This window comes from Coenobita brevimanus, chromosome 108 (assembly GCF_032717465.1).
Source record: "Coenobita brevimanus isolate Jiangsu-jjx chromosome 108, ASM3271746v2, whole genome shotgun sequence".
NCBI lineage: Eukaryota > Metazoa > Arthropoda > Malacostraca > Decapoda > Coenobitidae > Coenobita > Coenobita brevimanus.
The window spans coordinates 13,111,320-13,136,016 of record NC_137061.1 but is presented as its reverse complement, the minus strand read 5'-3'; the positions used below and the strand labels follow the sequence as shown (position 1 = coordinate 13,136,016).

The following is a 24,697-nucleotide window of genomic DNA, read 5'->3' as shown; positions in this document are numbered from 1 at the left end:
GGATGCAAGCAGTCAGTTTAGAGGACCAGTGACATTGAAGTTATGACAGAATCAAGATAAAGATGCAGCAGTGCCATGAAAAAAACAGAGGTTGAAGGAAGTCAGCAAGAGGAGGAGATTAACGAGACAAAAAGCTTTTGATTCCATACTGCTGAGATAAGCTAAATGTGGAGAGCCTCCCCATACATGAGTTGTACTCAAAACAAAGGCAAATACAACCCTGTATAAAGTCAACAGGCATATGGGGTAAAGATACGAGTAAAGGAGACACAGAGTCAGCTTAGCACACCTTGTCTCTTGGAAGTAGATTTTGCAACAGAGGTAATATGATCTTTCCATGATAAATCCCAAAAGAAGGAACTTCCAACCAGTAGTTGAAAAATTCATCTGCAAATAGCACTCAAATATCATCATTATCATCACCATTATCATCATCATCATCATCATCATCATCATCATCATCATCATCATCATAATCAACCTTACCTCCTTTTCCCAGCCAAAGATGGGATGTCAGTATCCACAAAGTAAGCAAAAAACTGATATAGAGAAACTATAATTCTTGCACTTATACCTCGGCCCTAAACCCTCAGCCTTCCATCTTGAATAATCATAAAAACAAACTGACTAGAATATGATGCTAGTAACAAAGAAGTGCTAATGGAGGGATGCAGAAACACAGCACTGTCTTTTACTGCTACAGAGCTCCGTGAAACAAGCTAAAAGAGGACAAAAATCATTAATATCAATACTAGCATCACTGTAGCATATTCAAATCATTCCCTTTTCAGCATCTTCATCTTCCTTTTCCATCTTGGTGTCTCTCCCATTACAAATAATGATTCAACTGGAAACAGTATTCAACTAGAAAGCATTCAGAGTGCAAACTTCTGCCAATGCCACTGCCATCAAAGAGTATGCAGATCTGAATCCAGATCCAGATCCATTCCAAAATTTAATCAATTCTTTCTTGGCCCTTGGCCCACCCTTCCACAAAATTTCATTTAAATTCATTGAGAACTTTTGGAGATATTGTGTGGGATATGACACATCCGGATCCACCAAAAAATTTAACCTCTTCTTGGTCCATGGATCTGTCCCAAAATTCTTTCTTGGCCCTTGGCCCACCCTTCCCCAAAATTTTACTGAAATTCACTGACAAATTTTGAGATATATTTTGCGGGATATTCCAGATCTGGATCCATGCCAAAATTTAATCACTTCTTCCTTGGCCCATGGCCCACCCTTCCATAAAAATTTCATTGAAATTCATTAACGTTTGGAGATCTCGTCTGAACTAACAGACAGACAGACAGACAGACAGACAAACAAACACAGGTGAATCCATATTACATAACCTCCTCCAACTTCGTTGGCGGAGGTAAATATCAGAAATCCTCTCTCTCTCTCACAGCTGAGATATCTGCTTCATGACTGCATGCATATTGTGAATTGTTACATGAGCAACCAATTACATACCCAAATAGCAACATGTAAGAAATAGCCTCCAACTCCCCCTAAAATATGAACACTACATGCTTCGTGAGAGATGCTCCCTGTGAGTTTAATTCTTGATGATGCTTTATGTAAGAGCCCAGCTGCTTTCCCCTGAGTAGCATTATGTAAGAAACATCCTCTAACCAGCCCTCAGATTTAAACCCTAATTACCTGTTTCATGACGGCATGGACGCTCTGAGCTTCTTCCTTGAGGCGCTTCATAAGATCCTTTGGAGGTATCAGCACTTTAGTATATTGCTCCAGCAACCGGGTGAAGTACTGGAAGAGGGAGTGCTGGGGACGCAGAAAGTCAAACTGATTGTTGCGCTGTTCACGGTTCATTAGTGTTGTGAGGAACTGCCGACCATTACGGGCTACAAACTGGGCCGTCAGTCGTACCTGGAAATAATGCACATACCATAAGGTGGGGCTATTCAACTCACCTGGGGCAATTAGACTCAATAAGGGATAATGAGACTCAGGTGGTCCAGACAGTGAATAGGCGTATATTTGACTTTTCCATAAGGTACTATATTTCAAAATCACTAATTTATATTTTACATGAAATTTAGGGTTAGCATGCTGAAGGTACGTGAACTGTGATCAGTTTTTTATTCCTGTTATTTTCAGATTCTTTTGCGCTGTGATTTACAACAATAAAGACAAGATTAATTTTATTTTCCTCCACTATTCCTTGCATAAATAATACAAGCTAAGTGTCATTAATGTTTGTCCACCTACCAAAGTAAGTTGACTGCTTTCATTTACAAAATATAACTATCTTAGACTAATGAGACAATTTGACTTGGCCCCTTGGGGCAATTTATAAGCTGCAACTTCATCATGTACTATCTGGACAGTTGTAGACAGTACATCGTGGATTTCAAGGATAATCTCCCAGGCGGTGGCTGAATCGGTAGAGAGGCGGTGGCTGAATCGGTAGAGAGGCGGCCTGCAGTCCTGATGGACCCAGGTTCGAATCCCGGCTGGGGCAGGGAACGGTTTAAGGATTTGAATTTCATAAAAGCATACTTTCCTGATCTACCAGATAACCCGCCGACATGTCATAAAAGTACCCCCGCTAATACCAATACACCAGTCCTGTATGAGACAGCCCTAGCATGTATTCAATATGGACGGTGGGTGTTAGCGCCGAAGTGGTGACATGTAGAGAGGTGTATGGTATGTAGGAAGACTACTGGGCCTTGAGAGCAGGCTGTGAAGCCTATGCCCAGAAGTTGGACACACACAAAAAAAAAAAAAAAAAAAAAAAAGGTACAGACTGGGTACATGGCTTCCTAAAGAGATATAAAGTCCTGCTGTCCTCCAGGATATGCCAAAATGTTTCGAGGAAGCAGGCTGTTGTCTCTGAAGAGGTCATAGTGGCCTACTTTAAAAAGCTAGAAGACAGCCTTAGGGGAGTACCTCCTGCAAACATCATTAACTATGACAATACCAACAAAACGGATGATCCTAAGGAAAAACTCCAGATATTCTGGTGTGGTATAAAACATGCACAGTATATCATGAATACGACAAAGAGTTCAACATCCATCATGTTCTCCATCACTCCCAGTGGAATGCACCTTAGTCCACATATTGTTTACAAGGCTGAATGCCTGCAGTAGTCATGGATTGACAGAGGACCAATCGACGTACAGTATATAACTGAACTTCTTCTGGCTAGTTCGATTCAAACTGAAGCATGGAGAATGGAGAGGCAGGTCTCCTGATGGCACACAACCAAAGTACAATACTGGGCAAGAAGACATTGAAAATCAGAGCACTTCAAATGACAACTTCGCATGTTTCACTGAAAGTCCACTAATTCCAACTGCCCCACATCAGGTGTTGATAAACATTATCATCATTTTTCATACATGTCTTTCCTGTGTTTTTTCTATGTTAAAATCCATTTTCACGTTTGAAGTTGGATCATTTGTGTTTCATTACCCGTAAAACTTTTTAAGCGCCCTAAATGTTGCACTACAAACCTTAATACAAAGAAAAATAGCCAAAAGTGAGTCAAATAGTCCCATCTTACAGTAAGTAAGGGTGGTGAGTTGGAGGGAGGGTAGCCTGATGGCCAGCGCTGGGCGGGTGCGCAAACACTTGTGCAAAGCGCAATTGCGCACCATTGCACTCCGGTGAATATCGTTTGTGCATTGCGCACTGTACAAGACCATGTGCAATATTGCACTTGCGCACCTGCCTTGCACACCTGTCCTGTGGATTGTGCACTGCGCAATCCAAGGGACACATGGTCTCGGGAGCTTCCCGTATGTCTGGACAAGGGATGGGGGAGGCTCGGGCAGGTCGCGAGGGTTGCTGGGGGGAGGCACGAGGGACAGAGGGTAGTAGCATTTCTTTAAATGCTTCAACAGAGATAATGTATTTTATTTTTTAAATTTAAGCAACGTTGGGTCTGGTTAGTACTTGGATGGGTGACCGCCTGGGAACACCAGATGCTGTTGGCATCCCTACGTGTCAAGTGGGGTTGGTGGAGGATTAGTGCCCCTCCCTGTAAAACAATTAACTCTAAGCCCTTGACCACCCCGTTTGGGATGCATGGCGTCTGGCAATGGATGGATGGATGGATGGACTAGTAAATAATAATAAATTAAAAATACATTATTTATTAAGAGTATCATATGCAAGTCAAGAGTGAGAGCAGTGGAAATGAGTTACTTAAGAGAAGCCTGTGGAGTCACATGGAGAGACAGGTTGACAAATGAGGATATAAAGGAGCGTTGTGGTGTGGCTGTGGATGTGATAGGAAGTGTTAGGAGAAATACACTGAGGTGGTTTGGCCATGTGGATAGGATGGAGGGTGAAAGACTGACGAAGAGAGTGTATGTGAGTGAGGTGGAGGGAGGGAGAGGGAGGGGGAGGTGGAGGGAGGGAGAGGGAGGGGGAGGCCGAGGATGAGATGGGGGGATGGGGTGGAGAGGTATATAAGAGAGGGGGGTGTGAGTTGGGAGCAGGGCAGTGAAATGGCGGGGGACAGGGCGACATGGAGGCGGTTTGTTTGTGGCCACCCTGAATGGGACTGAGGCGTCTGGCAATAGATAGATAGATAAAAATATCCACAGCCGAATAATTTATTAGGCTGTGGATATATGATTTAAATACTATGTTTTAAAGATTTTTGTAAGGAATTACACAAGCTATTGTATATCTATACTGAATTATTAAATAAAATGTCTTGCGAAAATGCAGATAAAACTTGCAACATCACAGCTTTTGTTTCCCTGTCCCTCTGATTCACAGCCCATGGTGGGTTAGTGCCCCACCCCGTAAAAAGAACTAACTAAAAAAGCAAATAAAGCGCCTCGGACCCGGACGGACCATACGTTGACGACTAAGGAACGGACAAAGGACATTCTGAGGATGGGAACATGGAATGTGAGAGGAGTGAATGATGAAGTGAAAGAGAGAGAGAGATTGTCCAGGTGCTTGAGGATGCAAAAGTGGATATATGTGGATTGACTGAAACTAAATGGAAAGGTGAAAGGATGAGAGAATGGGAATATGGTGTAGGTATATGTGCGGGAGTCAGTGAGAATGAGAGGGCAAGAGAGGGAGTATGTCTGATGATAAGCAAGAAGTGGAAGGAGAATATAAGAGAGTATGGAACAGTGGGTGCAAGGATTGTATGGGTGAGGATGAAAGTAGGTATACAAGCATGGGCGATTGTATGTGTGTATGCTCCAACAGAGGATCGAGTGGCAAGAGTGAAAGATGAGTTTTGGGCGGGAGTAGAAGCATGTATGGACAAGTTTGAGAGGAGCGAGAGAGTGCTGTTGATTGGAGACATGAATGGCAAAGTTGGGAATGTACGAGTGGATGGAGTGGTTGGTCAGTGGGGTGTGCCAGCTGAAGTACATGGGAATGGTAGTGCTTTGGTGGACATCTGTGCTGGTAAGGGGTTGGCAATAGCCAAAACCTACTTTCGTCATAAGATGATCCACCGGTGTACATGGAGAGTAATGAGAAGGATGGATGGTGAACTTGTTGAACGAAAGGCAATGATAGACTACCTGTGTGTGGATGAGCGAATGAGAAGACAAGTGTTGGATGCAAGAGTGTGGAGAGGGTGGGGGAATGGAGTCTCGGACCATCACTTAGTGATGGCCAAGGTAGAGCTGCAAAGAAAGTGGTTGAGGAGACGAAGGGGAAGACAGGAGGAAGCAGCTCCTGTGAGAAGAGTGGAGAAATTGCAAGATAGTGAGAAAAGGACAGAGTATAAGAGCATAGTGGAAGAAAGATTGGGAAGGTATGAGCTAGAGCAGATGGAAGGGATGGAAGACGTATGTAAGATATTCACGGAAGAGATAGGCGCAGCGTGTGAGGCGGTTTGTGGAGTGAGGAGGAGATGCAAGGGTGTGCAAGGGACAGCATGGTGGAATGATGAGGTGAAACGAGCTGTGGAACAAAAGAAGAAGGCATATGGTGAATGGTTGGCGAGTAGAGGTAGGGGAGAAGATGAGAGAGAGAAGAGAGAGGTATATGTGAGCAGGAGAAGGGAGGTTAAGAGACTGGTGAAAGAGAGTAAGAAGAAAGTGGATGAAGAGTTTGGGAGGAATCTGAGTGTGAAATGGAGGGAGAGTAAGAAATTGTTTTGGAAGGAGGTAAAGAAAGTAAGGCAGTGTGAAAGGGGAAATAGTAGGGGAGTGAAAGATAGGAATAATAGATTGTTGGTGGAGAAGAGAGAGAAATTGAGATGGAAGGAGCACTTTGAGGATTTGTTGAATGTAGAGAGTGAGAGCAGTGTGAGTATAAGTGGTTGGGGAATGGCTGGGAGAAGAAGAGATGAGAGGAGGGAGGAAGAGATCAGTAGGTCGGAAGTAGTGGAAGCGATGAAGAAGATTAAGCTGGGAAAGGCCCCAGGAATTGATGGAGTGTGTGGTGAAATGCTTAGGTATGGGGGTGAGATTGTTGTGGAGTGGATATGGAAGTTGTGTAGATTGGCTTGGGAAGAGGGAAGGGTTCCAGAGGACTGGAAATCAGGTATAATTGTTCCTCTGTACAAAGGAAAAGGGGAGAGAGAAGTATGTGGTAACCATAGGGGTATTTGCCTTCTTAGTGTGACTGGTAAAATATATGGTAGCATACTCATTGATAGGGTTAGGCATATGACAGAGAAGCTAGCTGGAGAAGAACAAGGGGGATTTAGGAAGGGAAACGGGTGTGTAGATCAGATATTTGTTCTAAGATGTTTAGTGGAGAAGTATCTAGAGAAGGGAAGGAAAGTGTATGCTGCCTTCATGGACTTGGAGAAAGCTTATAACAGAATAGATAGGCAAGGTATGTGGAAGGTATTAAGAATATATGGAGTGGAGGGGAAATTGTTGAGTGCTGTGAAGAGTATGTACGAGGGAGCTAGGGCTACGGTGCGAGTGGATGGTGAGTTGAGTGAGTTCTTTGATCTCAATGTGGGATTGAAACAGGGGTGTGTGATGTCTCCATGGCTGTTTAATATATATATGGATGGGGTTGTAAAGGAGGTGCAAGGTAGGGCAGTGGATGTGGGGGTGGCCCTAATGAATGAGGGTGAGATTTGGAAACTTCCAGTGTTGCTGTTTGCTGATGATACAGTATTGTTGAGTGAAGATGAATGGGAGTTGCAAGGTTTGGTGAATGAATTTGGGACAGTGTGTAGGAGGAGGAAGCTGAAAGTTAATGTAAACAAAAGTAAAGTTATGGTGTTTGAGAGGAATGAAGTCACAAAGTGTGTAGTGAGGTTGGATGGTGAGGATATGGAGAATGAGAGTGCTTTCAAGTACTTGGGTAGTGTGATGAGTAAGGATGGAACTTTGGGGGATGAAGTACATGAAAGGGTACAGCAGGGAAGAAAGGTTGTTGGTACACTGAAAGCAGTTATGAGAAATAGGGAGGTGAGTATGGAAGTTAAGAAGTCACTGCATGATGGTATTGTGATCCCTACCCTGACGTATGGAAGCGAGGCGTGGACCTTGCAAGAGGGGAACAAGTCAAGAGTGAGAGCAGTGGAAATGAGTTACTTGAGAGGAGCATGTGGAGTGACGTGGAGGGACAGGTTGACGAATGAAGAAGTAAAGGAACGTTGTGGGGTAGATGTGGATGTGGTTGAAAAGATTAGGAGAAATACACTGAGGTGGTTTGGACATGTGAAGAGAATGGAGAATGAAAGACTGACTAAGAGGGTGTATGTAGGTGAGGTGGAGGGAGGGAGAGGGAGGGGTAGACCGAGGATGAGGTGGAGGGATGGAGTTGAGAGGTATATGAGGGAGGGGGGGGTGAGTTGGGGGGAGGGTAGTCGAATGGTGGGTGACAGAGTGACTTGGAGGCGTTTTGTCTGCGGCCACCCTTTGCGGGATTAGGGCGTCGGGCTATAGATAGATAGATAGATAGACGAGTGAAAAACTTATTACATGACAGTATTGTGATACCAACTCTAATGTATGAAAGTGAAGCTTTGACCTTGTTGGAGGGACAGAAGTCAAAAGTGACAGCTGTGGAAATAAATGAGTTATTTGAGAGGAGCATGTGGAGTTACACGGAGAGACAGACTGACAAATGAGGAAGTGAAGGATCGTTGTGGTGTGGATGTGGATGTGATAGGAAGCGTTAGGAGAAACACATAGAGGTGGTTTGGTCATATGGAGAAGCTGGAGAGTGAGAGACTAATGAGGAGAGTGTATCTGAGTGAGGTGGAGGGGGGAGAGGGAAGGCGAGGCCAAGGATGAGATGTAGGGATGGACTGGAGAAGTATATGAGAGAAGGGGGTGTGAGCTGGGAGCGGGGCAGTGAAATGGCAGGGGACAGGGTGACATGGAGGCAATTTGTTGCCTGTTTGTGGCCGCAGTGGCCACCCCATACGGGATTAAGGCGTTTGGCAATAGCTAGACAGAATAATAATAAATAAAAGTAAGTAAGCATGCTAATTTACTTCAGTATCTCCATATTTTACAGTAATTCCCACAAATATATGCAAATGGTTTGCGCTAGCGCTTAGTGACATTGTGCAAGCTAAATATTAGATTGCGCACTTGCACAAATTACAAATAATAGAAAATAATAATAAATAAAAGTAGTAAGTATGCTATTTTATCTAAATATCTCAATGTTTTACAGCATTTCCCACAAATATAGGCAAATGGTTTGCACTTGCACTTTGTGACATTACACAAGCTAAATATTTGTCACATTGCGCACTTGCGCTTGCGCAAGATAGTGAACTGTGCATTGCGCATTGCACTTGTGCAAGGTCCTTCTTCGTTTGTGCTGCCCACCACTGCTGATGGCAGAGGATAAAGTGACAGATATTTCTTTGTGGCAACTATTAAGCAGCAAGTATAAGGTTGGAGAATGGATGACAGAAGAGAAGAAAGTGGGGAGGAGTAGATCAATGTAGTAGATGTATTAGAAACTATGAAGAAAGTCAAAACAGGGAAAACCCTTCACAAGAACTCATGGAGTGTGGGGTGAAAGGGTGTAATACAAAGGAGAGTTAGTGACAGAATGGATATGGAATGTGCAGACTGGCCTGGGATGATGGTAGGGTCTCACAGGACTTAAAGCATAGAAATTTGATCCCATGCATAACTGTCACTGGGTCCAAATTTTCTACACACCAAACTGACACACCAATTAAAAGTTGCCCCTAAATGTAAATACAAAAGTGTATGCCAAACCTGAAGTTCAGTTGGGATAGGTCATAGCATGCTTGTTCTCGTCTGACAAAGATGCAAACTCCTTATTCAGCTCAATTGATGGTCAAATTGTAGTTGGACGGGGGGACATATTTGATAGGCAAACAAGGAGACTCATTCGTATCTCATGCTAAGGCTCAATGAATTTCACGCCACCACAATTCAGCATCTGGACTGTGGTGGCCCAGTTCCCTCAGATAAAAAGAAGCTGATGAAAGGTAGGGCACTTTTCCACAGGAATTAATATTTTATCTAAATTACCCTTTCTGGATCATCATCATCATCATCATCCCAACCTCCTCTTCTGACTAAGAGATGGGATGAGGCAGAATTCAGAAAGCAAGGAAAGAAAAAATATATACAGGCAGAGTTCATCATAATAATAAAATTTTAATAACCTAAAATCATCATCACCACTATTCTCCCTCTCTTTCTTTCTTTCATACTCCACCTCCTCTTCCTTCTCTCTCACCAGTAAACTGCCCCAATCTCTTCTAACACACTACATCTTAAAACAATGTTTAACCCTTTGAGAATCTAAGGACTCTTTTTGGTGTCATTTCAAATCCAACCTCAGAGATTGCGAAGATGAAGTTATTTGTCATTTTAAGATACTAGAAAACAGTATTAGTTTTCCCTAGCCCCAGGCTCCCACGCTCCTCATGGGACAATGTAGGATTGGATGATGGATGGATGGAGTTTAAGATACTTTTGTAAAATATTCACCATAAATTGTGGTTAAGCATAACAACAAGAGACTCGGGCATGATATCGCAAAATGCTTGCTCTGTACATGGTGGCCAGTGCGCGCTTCTTATGATTAAAGGTTTTGTCAATATAAATATATAATTGTAATCTATATCATTGTAATATATTCATCATTCATTCATTGCCAGACGCCATGTATCCCAGACGGGGTGGCCAATGGCTTAAAGTTAATTGTTTTACAGGGAGGGGCACTAATCCTCCACCAACCCCACTTGACACGTAGGGATGCCAACAGCATCTGGTGTTCCCAGGCGGTCACCCATCCAAGTACTAACCAGACCCACCGTAATATCACTATGAACATGGTTTATTGTAGTTACCATGGTTTAAAACAAATTTATATACTTTTTCTTTTTTCAGAATATTTTTCAACAGCAAGGTATAAAATTTTTTATTTTTGCCTAACTTCAAATTGTCATTTTCACTTTTTATTTTCTTTCTTTTCCTTTTTTTAATATTTTCACTTTTTATTTTCTTTCTTTTCCTTTTTTTAAAATACAGTAAAAGTCCTATTATTCGGCAGCTGATTATTCGGTAGATCCAACATTTCGGCAGTTTTGAGAAATAGTCCCATTTACGAAAATCATTGATTGTTCGGCAGATGTCCGGAATCATCTCGGCAGTCTAGGAAGTGTTATCTGTGGCCTGTAGGCCTAATGTTTCATTACATTTCTGTATGTTCACTAATTTTTATATTTTTATTCAGATTCAGGTATAGTACTGTATTGATTACAATATTGCACAGTATCATACACTACAGTAACCACCCCCACCAAATTAGCGAGGGTTACGTTCCAAGCCCCCACACTAATTCTTGAAATTCTTTCATTCTTGATGCCTTCCTGAAAATGACATTTACCAGTAATTGCGTAGCCCATGAACCACTGATACTGTAATGCATTACCCATAAATAAATGTTGCTTGTTAAATCAGTTTCCCCGTTGTTTTTAGCTGTACGGCTGTGACAGCTCCAGTGTTTTTATTCCTCAACATAATGGTGGGACTGTCCTGTTTAACTAAACCTAACATAACCGAGTTTAACTGTACCTAATAATTGAACCAAACCTAACCTAACCTAACCTAAAGTCAGAAAAATACTTAAAAATAAACTGGAGGAATATGAATTGCTAAGGTCTCTCTGATGAAAGTTAAACATACATTTAGTGCTCATTCTTTTGTTTGTTTTTGTGCTTAACATGAAAGAGAGAGCATTGATGCAAACAGTAATATATCCCATTAACCCCTTAATAATCTCCGGCACTGAACAACCTTTTACAGTACCGATGTCAGTGATGTTAAGTTAGTGTGAGCTATAAAGAAAACTGAACAATTATGGGAAGGGAACGAAGGTCACTGGTATGTTTACATGACTACGCTATGATTCCAAGCAGTCAGGCTGTCGGTTAATCTCAGATGTTTTTGCCCATTTGGTAAATACACCGTAACTTTATCAATTTTTCCGTGACTCATAGCGAATCATAGCATGGCTTTAGGAAGCTAAATAACACATTGCTAGGTGAGCCAGACGATTATCTTCCCATTTTTAAGAAAAATAAATTCATTTCAGAAGAATGGAAGAACTTTACGTACTCAGAGAGGGATTTAATTTCTTCCATTTTCTTATAAGATGTGAGGATTATCATCTGGTGCACCTAGAAATGTATTATTTAGCTTCCTAAACCCATGCTATGATTCGCTATGATTGGAGAATTGATAAAGTTACGGTGCATTTACCAAATGGGCGAAAACATCTGAGATTAACTGACTCCCTGACTGCTTGGAATCATAGCGTAGAGTCGTGTAAACATACCAGTGACCTTCGTTCCATTCCCATAATTGTTCACAGTTTTTCCATAGCTCACTAACTCGACATCGGTACTGTAAAGGGTTGTTCAATGTCGGAGGTTATTAAGGGTTTCATGGAATACATTACTGTTTCCATCAGTACTCTCTTTTCACATGTAAACAAAAAAATGAACAAAAGAGTGAGTGCTAAATGTAAGTTATAACTTTCATCAGAAAGACCTTACCAATTCATATTCCTTTACTTTATTTTATGCAATTTTCCGACTATTTTATTTTGTTTGGAAAAAGTACTGTATACAGCACTCACTCCAAACATATTTGTAATAATATAAGTAGTGATGAGTTCACCAATACAAGTGATGTACTGAGCTGGTAGGTAATATTCCGTATCATTTCAGCCATCCAGGAAGTGTTATCTGACTTGTAGGCCTACTGTGTCATTACCCTTGTATATGTTCACTAATTTATATATATATATATATATTTCAGATTCAGGTATAGTACTGTACTGATTGCAGTATTGTACAGTATACAGTACTCTCTCCAAACACAGTTGTAATACCATACCATAAGTGGTGATGAGTGTTCACCAATATATTTAAGGTACTGAGTGGGTAGGTTTTTGATTATTTGGCAAATCTAATTTCTCAGCATCATCCTGGTCCCACAGATGCCGAATAATGGGACTTGTACTGTACTACAATAAAGTACAACTATCACCACCATCATCCTTATCATCTAGACTTCCTTTTCCACCTTAGGGCAAGGTGAGGAGTAACAACATCAAGACAGCCCAGGTTTGCCCAATCCAATGAGCCAAGCTTCCATTCACTCATCATTCAAGCCCCCAGAATCCTGTCTCTATCTGATACACCAAAAACATTCACCATATTCTGTAGATTCAAATAAACATCTCCGATACAGTCAATTCAGATACTGTCACGTTAAAAAGGGGTGCCAAATCCCTGATCATGAGCTTCTCACAGCATTCATCCAGCCAGCTCAACCTCTTGTCAGTCCCCTGGCCTCACCAACATCCTTATCTCTCTTCCTCACACACTCATCCACCATATCCTTCCACCTACCTCGCCTCCTCCCTCCTTCAAATTCATTCAGATATACCTTTTTCACCGCTCTATTGTTATCCATTCTCTCCACATGACTATACCATCTCAGTACACTCTTCGATTCTGGTATCCACAGATTTCCTAACTCTGCATCTTTCATGAATCACATTATTTCAAATCCTATCCACTCTCTGTACTCCACATACATTCCTCAGCAGTCCCATCTCCACTGCTCTCACTCTTGACTCTTCCTTTTCATGCCACACCATAGTCTCACATCCATATGTTAAAGTTGGCACTAACACTCCTTCATGTAAGCCTCGTGCAGCTGCATCACTCGAGCCTCTGTTTCTTATCAAGGCCTTCATTGCACCAGCCACTTTACTTCCTTGTGTCACTCTACTTTCCACTTCTGCACATTTTCCTCCATTTTCTATCACTGTACCCAGGTATTTGAACTCTCTCATCAATTCCAGTCTCTCTCCATTCACTGTAACATCACACTGGGAGTCACATTCTTTCTCAATAACCATCACTTTACACTTTTCTACATTTCCTCTCAATGCACAGTGCTCACAGACATCAGCAAAACTCTGCACCAGTCTACCAAGTTCTTGTCCAGCATTTGCAAGTAGTTCTGCATCATCTGCATACAACAAATTTGAGACAACAAATTTTAGTGAGTGATGGACAGGGTGGTTATAGGAGTGGCAGAGGATGTGGGGATCAAATATCTGCAGTGAGACAGATAGTGGAGAAGGCTTGTAAGAAGGACTATAAGGTGATTATGGCATTCATGGATCTGGAAAAAGCATACAACAAAGTAGACAGACAAGGATTGTGGAAGGTTCTGCACATGTACGGTGTAGATGGTAAGATCCTAGGTGCCGTCAAGAGTTTTTATGATGCTTGTGAAGCATGTGCAAGGGTAAATGGGTATCTAAGTGAATGGTTCACGATTGATGTGGGCACATGACAAGGCTGTGTGCTGTCCCCATGGTTGTTCAATATATATATGGAAGGGGTGACGAGATAAGTAAAAACACGAATAATGGAGAGGGGGAAGCCATTGATAATGAATCGTGATGGATGGAATATCTCAAATTTGTTGTACGCAGATGATGCATACCGGACAAGAACTTGGCAAACTTGTGCAGAGTTTTGCTGATGTCTGTGACCATCGTGCCTTGAGAGTAAACGCAGAAAAGTGTAATAATATTGATGATGATGATAATCACGTTATTAGGCACGATACAGAGAGGGACAAACACTGAAACAGCACGTGCTGATGCAATGCAGTATCTGTATGCCATGACAGAAGGTTGGGTTGCTGTCAAACATTCATTTAGTCAGGATTACTACAGCCCTACCATTACAGCATATTATGGCGCTGCTTGGCTTCACATGTCAGAAGCTGTGTTCACGTGTTTTATCAGGGAGATTATGATATTTGTCCACCTCTGTATCGTGCCTAATAACATGTGATCACTACTACTATTTACTACTATTATTATTATTATTATTATATTATCGCTATAACTATGATGACACCTACAAAGCAGGATGGCAACAGTTTTGTCAGGTCGTCATATACCGATGCGAGACATTCGGCCTCTGTCTGTCTATGTCCAGTCATTTGTTTGTCCACTAACTCCTCCTAGGCTATTTGATGGATGTAAGTGAAACATCACAGGTGTATTTTAGTGGGCTGTAGGCATGTTGTGCAGTAGGTTATTTTTCCCAAACAGCTGTAGCGATCCCACAAAGGACTACAATGGGTTGTATTACCATGGCGAAATGATATATGGAAGGTCCAGTGGTGATGATAAGAACGGAATGTGGTCAATTATGTGGTTAATATATCAGTGCTCCGTAATATGAGCACTTTTGGCTCTGCAGTTTTTATATGTAATGTTAGGAATACTACACATCAATGCTGTTGTTGTTCCTATTATAATTATTAGTAGTAACCCGCCGCGTCTCAGCAGATTTTTCACCACTGACCCCCCCCCAATCCCGGCAGATTTTCGAAAAAAAATTTTCTAGCTAAAACCTCCGCTTTTATGTGAAATATTGGAAATTCAGAGAGAAAGTGCTCAGTTGAGTTTAGAAATACGGTAGAAGTAACAGTACCTTTACCATGTTCTCTCAGGCTAGGCTCTAGAGAAAACGTTTTCTATGGGAGAGGTAGCTATTCCAAACCATTCATAACTGGTTAGATATTTATTTATCTGGTATGAATTTATATGTAGTACAAGAGTATATTGGTTTTCAGACAATAATATAGGTGATATAAGCATTGTTCACTTACCAAACACATCAACATATGGCACCTTCTTTTACAACGTTACCGCCTCATAATTTCTGCTTGTTTCTTCCTCTGGCTTCTTTCTTCCTTTGTCCTCCACCTCAAGAATCACTTTTGCCTTGAATTTCGTCGTTGGAGAGACCGTGGTGAGACATGTCTTTACTGGCCACGTCACTGCTAACAGGTGAGTTGCCAAGAAAATGGTGTGCGGGGGGAGGAGAGGAAGGGTCAGGTGGGGCCACGCATTATCCCCACCTGGCGTTGGGTAGAGGAAGTCTCCCACGTGTCTACCAAAAATCACCCGTGAAACTTGAAAAATGTGCAAATGACGGACCTCGCAACTGCACAACACATGGATATGTCGTCGGGTGTCACCGTGACAAAATGTGGTGACGTATCTATACATCGTCAGGACGCCTCGGGTTAACACATATGACATATATTCACCGGTAAAGGGTGGACAACAGGCCTGGTGACCTAGGGGTAGAGTGGTGTTGGAGTGGGGGAGGAGTAGGGTTGATGGTGGCTGGAAGTGAGGGGGATGCAACTGGGGCAGTAGTGGGGGATAAGTGACAAGTTGTTGATGGTGGTGCAGGGAAAATGTGGTTGGCAGATACACAGACACAAGGACAGTCATATGTGTTATTATATAGATTTATAGTGGATTTGCTGTAGGAATAGCAGTAGTAGTATTGTGAGGGAAATCAGACACAGTCAGTAGGAAATGGGGGTTAGTAGTGGTAATCCCGTATAATGGTAGTAACAGATTCAGCAGTCTTGTGCTAACATTGTTTGTGTGGGAGTGATGATGTGACGAATAATGTAGTACAGTAGGTATTATAGGACCGGAAGACTAGTAACCCCCTAAAAAATATGACAGTATGCAGTAAGAGGATACTGGTAAGTAAGAGTAACAGAAGAGGCAGAGACTGAAGGAAAATAATGCATATATGGTGAAGCAATTGTTAAGGCCTGGATAACAAAGCGTAGCAGGATACCACTGCTGTATCTTCGTTGTCTCATAACGTTTTGTGTTGTTTACTTCTAATTTCATCTCGTTATAGTTAATTATTGGTGAATGCTCTCCGCTGCCGATCACAATGTGGTTTATTCGTCCACATAATTTCAACATTTATAACCATTCGCACAGCTACTGTGGGAGTCAGCATTAAACCCACAATCATTCTATATTATAGCTGTAGATAATCCAGGAATAACATTCACAAAAATTATCACTGCACTGATAATGACCAGTCGCAGCTAATATACAACTGGCTCAGTGCTTTATTTGTATCATGAGGATCCAAAACAGATGGGTCATGTCTGGACCAGTTTCACAGTACCCCATGATAACATAGTAGTCTATGTTATCATATGTGCTGTGTATGTTATGAATGCATATTTTGCAGGTGAATAGCATGGAAATGTTTCATTTCCATTTTCATTAAGTTTCACACCATTCGCCTCATAGCTCCGTACCAAACTACCAACCACCCACGGTTGTTCGTTTGCCAGTCCCCTCTCTAACCCTGACTTCCATTTCCTTCCACCGAGGGGGGTACAGAAACCCAAAAATGGCCAAAAAACATAAAAAAGCAAAAAAAAAAAAATCTGACACTTTTTCAACCATACTTTGAACTTGGTGCGCAGCACTGAACAGCTGTGTTTCCGCGTGAAGTCAAGCGGCCCCCTTGTTTCCTCCCTTCCCAGGTCCCGCCTACCTACCGTCGTGACTATACGCTTGTCGCAATGGCTGTCGCATGTGCTCGTTTTGTGAATAAACAGTGAATACACTGCAATACCTCACCACTAGACCACATGGGAATTTACAGTGTTGTGCAGTGTTAAGAAATTAGATTTCAGAGTACAAAGGAATAAGTGCAGAGTGCAAACTGGTGTGCTGCAACTAGCATGGCGCAAGTAAGAACAGAATGTGCAGTGTTAAACAGTTATAATTCACAGTGCAAAGGATGAAGTGCAGAACAACACTAGATTACTGTATGCATTTCATGAGCATTTTCGCCATTGCCAGGGCCTTAGAGGAGGCAGGTTACTCTTTGTAGCACCCATGGACGTGTTGTAAAAACCCTGTATAAAGCTTTCAGATCAGATAATGAAGGTAATGGAGAGACTTCTAGATGGCATGATTAGAGAAAGAGTGAATATTGATGAGATGCAGATTGGGTTTATGCCTGGCAGGGGGACCACTGATGACATATTCATTGCTCCACAGCTTCAGGAAAAATATACTGGGAAGAAAAGGGATCTGTATTTTGTTTTTGTTGATTTGGAAAAGGCCTTTGACAGATTCCCTAGAGAGGTGGTGAAGTGGGCAATGAGAAAGCTTGGCTTGGAGGAGTGGCTGGTTAGGGTGGTCATGGCTATGTGTGTGTGGGTGATCGCACCCAGGTAACAGTGAATGGAGATTTGAGTGATGAGTTTTCCGTGAATGTTGGTGTGCATCAGGGGTCAGTCTTGAGTCCCATGTTGTTTATCATGGTACTTAAAGCCCTCTCGTGTGACTTCAGAAACGGAGTCCCGTGGGAGATGTTCTATACTGATGATTTGGTGTTGATTGCAGAGAACGAGAGGGAGGCAGGGGAAAGATTTAGGAAGTGGAGAGATGGTATGGGGCACAAGGGCTTAAACGTAAATGCAGATAAAACAAAAGTGATGATATCTAGGGTTGGTGGCGGTACTGTCAAAAACGAGGGAGAGTGGCCATGTGCAGTTTGCCACAAGGCTGTGGGAAGTAATTCCATCTTGTGCAGTGTTTGTGATAAATGGGTGCACAAGAGATGTAGTGGTATCAGAGGTAGACTGCGAGATAATGCTGATTTTATGTGTACAGCATGTCGGGGAGAGCATGTGGAGATTGTCAGGCGTGAAAGGATTGAACTTGCTGGTGAATCTCTTGAGTGTGTGGAAGAGTTTTGTTATTTGGGAGACATGTTGTGTGCTGGAGGTGGGGCTAGCTCTGTGGCTAGGGTGAGAAGTGGTTGGAAGAAGTTCAGGGAGCTCTTGCCTTTCCTGACATTGAGAGGACTCTCTCTACATGCTAAGGGGTCTTTGTATACTGCATGTGTTAGGAGTCTAATGCTGTATGGTAGTGAGACCTGGCCAATAAAGGAGGAGGATATTCGTCAGCTCAGACGTACAGAAATGACAATGTTTAGGTGGATGTGTAGTGCATCCCTGTGTGCAAGGTCTGGGGGGGCTGGGCATACAATGGAAGAGTTGAGAGGTAGAGTGGGACTGGAGTGTATTGGTGTTGTGATGAGGAGAGGTAGATTGAGATGGTCTGGACATGTGGAGAGGATGGGGGATGATAATTGGGTGAGGAAGGTGAGGAGTGTTAATATTGGGGGTGGGGTTGTGAGAGGTGGTGTCACGGGGTTTTTGTGAATATGCAATATTAAAGAATAATATTCAATTATACTTGAGAACAGGGACAAAGAATTGGCTTGTGAAAATCAAGCAATGATTACTTTATGCCAGCTTACTTCGCCAATTCTCTAAGGACGAGAATTTATAAACTTTCTCAACAGTACACAGCAGAGACTAATTACTCACACATGCCGTTTAATGGTACTGTTAGCCTCTGGAGAAAGTGACTCCACCCCTGACAATCAATATCTAATGCTATTAATGATAAACAGGTTCTTGCAGGTGCATTAACTCCAAGTCAGCACAACGGATTTAAGTTTGATGCAAAAGGACTGGCCTAAGTATATTGCAAAGCGTTATACAAACTAGGAGCGGTAACAAAAATAAGCTTAATGTGGAGAAATAAAACACGAGTTTACATTACATTAAGCTCAAGAGAAAAGAACTGTGAATTTATTAATTACAATGAAACAAATTTTACGTTACATGAGTCTCAAATGAATTCAAAATAAGGAGGACACACTCACTCTCTCACTCAAAAGCTAAACTCTTAAGCCTAGGCAAAACAAAAGGAAAAATACTTGTCAGAAAAGAGGGCTGAGCGGAATGAACTGGACGTCGTTACTTAGGAAGGACACTGCCACACACGCTGAACCTCTATGCCAAATCATTAAGGAGATTCAGGAACTCGCTGGACAACGGCAGCACTGCTTCACACTGGGCCCAAACAAACCTGCACTCACGGCGCTTCAATCCTAACTGAATTCAAATTGATAGAGGGGCGAGTGTCGGCCGCGCTCTTGCTAACAGCTAACGGAATTAATGCGAGCGATACATGCCCATAAGAAATCACTCAGCGAAAGCGCCAATATCGCGCACAAGGATGATCACTTATGAAACAGTGAAAAATATTCTGAAAACACTCCCGATCGGGTGAATACGGGGACGGCTGACTGAGTGATACTTATTGGGAATTCAATAGAATTCGCGGTTTCCCAAGAAAGTTCAATGGCACGAGTTTATTTAGATAGAGAATAGAGCCAATTCGTGACAAGTAGACCGAGAAAGACATGGGATGAGGTCATTAAGTGTGACCTCAGGATTAAGGGAATGAACAGGGAGGCTGCAATGGATCATGCATCATGGAGAGCCGCCATTAGGTGACCAAGGCCGACGCATGTAAGCACGTTGAAGCCTTTAAAAACTAAATGAAATGAAACGATTAAGAATTGACTCAAACACTTTTGAGATACAGAATGTTAAAGCAATTGGACGATAGTTAGAGGGTTGGGAATGATCACCCTTCTTTGGAACTGGCTGAATGAGAGCAAAGGTAAAAATTGATAGACAAAAGGCGAAAGAGTTTGCCTATGCTGGGTGTAAGCACATTTCTTGAGAACAACAGGAGGGACTCCATCAGGCCCATATGCCTTGTTAGTATTGACGCCTGTGATGGCAGAAAATACATCAGCTGAAGAAATTTTAATGTCAGGCATGAGGAAGTCAGAAGGAGGAAGTGACAGAGGAACAGCACCGGAATCATCTAAGATGGAATTTGAGGACTGCCGAGATGATTTTGAATATCTGCCAAACAATCAAAGACTTTCGTAAATGGGACTATGTCTTAAAAAGTTTAAAAAACTGCCAAAATATTGGATCTACTGAATAATCAGCTGCAAAATAATAGGACTTTACTCGTATTTTCATTATTTTTTTTTTTCTATGGTATTATAACTGATAATACATTTATTTTATTAAGGGCATGTTGAATGAATAAGAATGATGTAACCTAAAAATATATGCCAAATTATTCATTACCTGTGCAACTTCCAAAAACTTTGAAGAAAATTATAAAAATTTTACTTTCATTAAAAAAACAAAAACACATACAAAAATAAAACACAAAAGGGACATACGGTGGATTAGCTATGCGTGCCGTGTCCTGGGCAACACATGTCCAAAATTTAACAATTGTAACTTTGTGCAGAAGTAGGTGAGAATGAGAGGGCAAAAGAAGGAGTGTGTATAGTTGTGAGAAAAAGATGGAAGAAGAGCATAAGACAGTATGGATCAGTTGGGTCAAGGATTGTGTGGGTAAGATTGAAAGTTGGAATACAAATGTGGGTGATTGTGTGTGTCTATGCGCCAACGCAAGATCATGCAAGCAGAGTGAGAGAAGAGTTCTGGACAAATGTGGAAGTGTGCATGGAAAAGTTTGGAAGGAATGAGAGAGTGTTTTTGCTCGGTGATATGAATGGTAAAGTAGGGGATGTGAAGGTGGATGAAATAGTTGGTGAGTGGCGTGTGCCTGCTGCGATAGATGAGAATGGCAGTGCATTAGTGGACATTTGTGCTGGGAGGAGGTTGGTGATAGCCAATACCCTCTTCAGGAACAAAATGATCCACAGGTATACATGGCAAGTGATGAGAAGGGTGGGTGGTCAACTGAATGAAAGGAAGGCAATGCTTGATTATGTGTGTGTGGATGAAAGGATGCGAAAATGTGTAATGGATGCAAGAGCTTATAGAAGTTGGGGGAGTGGACTTTCTGACCACTACTTGGTGGTGGCCAGAATCAAGGTCCAATTAGGATCGAGAAATAGAAGAAGGGAAGGACAGGAAGAAGGAGTATTTGTAAGGAGAGTGGAAAGGTTACAAGAAGATGAGAAAAAGGCAGAGTATAAGAGAGAAGTGGAGGAACGATTGGGCAAATATGAATTGGAGCAGATGGGGGACGTGGAAGGTGTGTGCAGGATATTTACAGAAGAAATATGTGCAGCATGTGATGCGGTGTGTGGGATGAAGAGAAGACGGAGGGGGGTGCAAGGAACAGCATGGTGGAATGAAGAGGTGAGACAGGCTGTGGCACAAAAGAAGAAAGCATACAGTGAATGGATGAGAAATAGGGGCGTGGAAGAAGTTGAGAGGTGGAAGAGAGAGTTATACGTAGAAAGAGAGAGGTGAAAAGATTAGTAAGAGAGAGTAAGAAGAAAGCAGATGAGGAATTTGGAAGGAACTTGAGTATAAAGAGGAGGGACTGTAAGAAAATGTTCTGGAAAGAGGTGAAAAGAGTAAGACAGAGTGGAAGTGAAGTTAGCAGGGGAGTGAAGGATAAAAATGGTAGATTACTAATGGAGAAGGGAGAAATAGTGAGCAGATGGAGAGAACACTTTAAGGAATTGTTGAACATACAGGATGGAAGTAATGCGAGTATAAGTGGCTGGGGAATGGCTGGGAAAAAGAGGGAGGTGAGAAGACAGGAAGAAATCAGTAGGATAGAAGTTGTGGAAGCAATGAAGAAAGTTAAATTGGGGAAAGTCCCAGGAATTGATGCAGTGTGTGGTGAAATGCTGAAGTATGGGGGAAGAGATAGTAGTAGAATGGATATGGAAAATGTGCAGATTGGCCTGGGAGGAAAGTAGAGTCCCGGAGGATTGGAAGTCGGGTATAATTATTCCCTTGTACAAAGGAAAAGGGGGAAAAAGAAGTGTGTGGAAATCATTGGGGCATCTGTCTTCTTAGTATAATAGGAAAAGTGTATGGTAGGATACTTATTGACAGAGTTAGAGAAAGAACAGAGGAATTAGTTGGAGAAGAACAGGGAGGCTTTAGGAAGGGAAGAAGTTGTGTAGATCAGATATTCATTCTTAGATCTTTAGTGGAAAAGTTTCTAGAGAAGGGAAAGAAGTTGTATGCGGCTTTCATGGATTTGGAGAAAGCATAGGGCAGGGTGGATAAACAAGGATTGAGGAAAGTATTAAGAATATATAGAGTAGATGGGAAGTTCTTGAATGCTGTGAAGAGTATGTATGATGGTGCTAAGGCTGCAGTGCATGTGGATGGTGAACTGAGTGAATTTTTCTCTTTGAAGGTTGGGCTGAAACAGGGATGTGTCATGTCTCCATGGTTGTTCAATCTGTACATGGATGGGGTAATATAAGAGGTACAAGGTAGGGTAGTGGATGTTGCAGGCCCTGGTGAGAGAGGGTAGTGTTTGGAAACTCCCTGTACTGTTGTTTGCAGATGATACTGTGTTGTTGAGTGAAGACAAAGGAGAGCTGCAAGGCTTGGTGGATGAGTTTGGGAGAGTGTGTACGAAACGGAATCTAAAGGTGAATGTAGGGAAGAGTAAAGTGATGGTCTTCGAGAGAGGTGAAGTCAGTGAATGTACAGCGAGGTTGGATGGTGAGGAATTGGAAAATGTGAGTACGTTTAAGTACTAGGGTAGTGTGATGAGTAAGGATGGAGGTTTGGAGGGTGAAGTGCTTGAAAGGGTACAGCAGGGAAGAAAGGTTGCTGGTTCCTTGAGAGCAGTGATAAGAAGCAGGGAGGTGAACATGGAAGTGAAAAAGTTACTACATGACAGTATTGTGATACCAACTCTAACGTATGGAAGTGAAGCTTGGACGTTGCTGGAAGGACACAAGTCAAGATTGAGAGCAGTGGAAATGAGTTATTTAAGAGGAGACTGTGGAGTCACATGAAGAGACAGGTTGACAAATGAGGATATAAAGGAGCGTTGTGGTGTGGATGTGGATGTGATAGGAAGCGTTAGGAGGAATACACTGAGGTGGTTTGGCCATGTGGAGAGGATGGAGGGTGAAAGACTGACGAAGAAAATGTATGCGAGTGAGGTGGAGGGGGGAAGAGGGAGGGGGAGGCCGAGGATGAGATGGAGGGATGGGATGGAGAGGTATATGAGAGAGGGGGGTGAGAGTTGGGAGAGGGGCAGTGAAATGGCAGGGGACAAGGCGACATGGAGACGATTTGTTTGTGGCCACCCCGAACAGGATTGAGGCGTCTGGCGATAGATAGATAGTAACTTTGTGCATATGGTAGAAATCCAAAAATTAAGTTGTCTTTCAAGACCCCACATGGCATTCCAGGTTACGTTTTTTCACCTGGCATATAAAGGGTTAATATCTCTTCATCCCATCCCTGCAACACATCTTTGGCTTTCTCCTACCACTCTCTCTCTCATTCATTCACCTCTCCACCCTATCCCTCCACCTCATCCTCAGTTTCTCCTTCCAGCTCACTTACACATACTCTCTTAAGTCACTCTCAATGTTCATTCCCTCCACATTGCCAAACCATCTCAAGGTACTTCCAACATATTCCAGCACATCCACATCAACACCACAGTGCTCATTAACTTACCACAGCCAAATCAAATGCAGAAATAGACAAAGTCAGTAATGAATTCATACTCTAGTGAAAGTTTTTTCAGGTGGTACTACTACTACAAGAATAACTTACCACATCCAAATCAAATGCAGAAATGGATGGTGGATCAGCAATAAATTCATAGTCAGGTGGTGGCTCCTTGGGTGCAGTTGCCTCCAGCACTGCCGAGCGCAACAACTCCTGCTGCTTCTGCTGCTGAACTTGTGATACCGTTTGTTGCGGCAACCGACCCGCAGGCAAATCTTTATCTCCTGTGGATAATAATGAATGATAATCATAATGATAATAACAAAAGAAAATCAACAAGCATTTCTCCCCTGAATTGGTACGGAGCATTTGTTTTTGTCTGACCTGACGTGACTTATTTTCTTTGATTTACTGAACACTCTAACAAAGGACTCAATATGTAATACCTTCTCCTAGGCAACCTCTCCATGTCTAGTCACTCCAAAATAAAAAATGAATGGCACAGTGAAATAACAAATAGCTGACCTGGTTTTCCTGTGCGACATTCATTGACCTTGTGCTGGTAGTATGCATGGTATGGGTCGCCAGGGTTGAGGAAGTTAAACTTAGGGTTGTTCTGCTCATGCTGACGGATCCGAGCCTCAAATTCTGGACCATTTCGTGCCACGAAGTTTGCAGTCTTGTCAACAATGTCTGTGGCTGAATGAAGGAAAAATGCGAGTACAAGTGTAATACTGTACAGGATTTTTTGCTGCTGCTGTTGTGGCCTCAGGCTCATTTTGATCATGAACCTGCTCTACTGCAAACTGATGCTGCCCTTTACCTGCAGTTTGCACCATACAACCTCCACACTGTCCACCACACAACCTCCACACTTTGCACCACACAATACTGTGCACCACACAACCTCCACACTTTGCACCACACAATACTGTTCACCATACAACCTCCACACTTTGCACAACACAATACTGTGCACCACACAACCTCCACACTTTGCACCACACAATACTGTG

The 24,697-nt window shown here is 42.4% G+C and overlaps 1 protein-coding gene across 1 annotated transcript in view; it reads right to left on the bottom strand.

Annotated features, from left to right (window-relative positions):
* Sf3a1 (splicing factor 3a subunit 1) overlaps nt 1-24,697 on the bottom strand; it is a 61,801-nt gene that overhangs the window by 18,947 nt on the left and 18,157 nt on the right. Inside the window, exons 2-4 of the mRNA XM_080285827.1 lie at nt 24,207-24,374; nt 23,787-23,965; nt 1,669-1,896 (exon numbers count right to left, since the gene is read on the bottom strand). Of these exons, the coding sequence (XP_080141953.1) occupies nt 1,669-1,896; nt 23,787-23,965; nt 24,207-24,374 (575 nt within the window). The remainder of the gene's footprint in view (nt 1-1,668; nt 1,897-23,786; nt 23,966-24,206; nt 24,375-24,697) is intronic.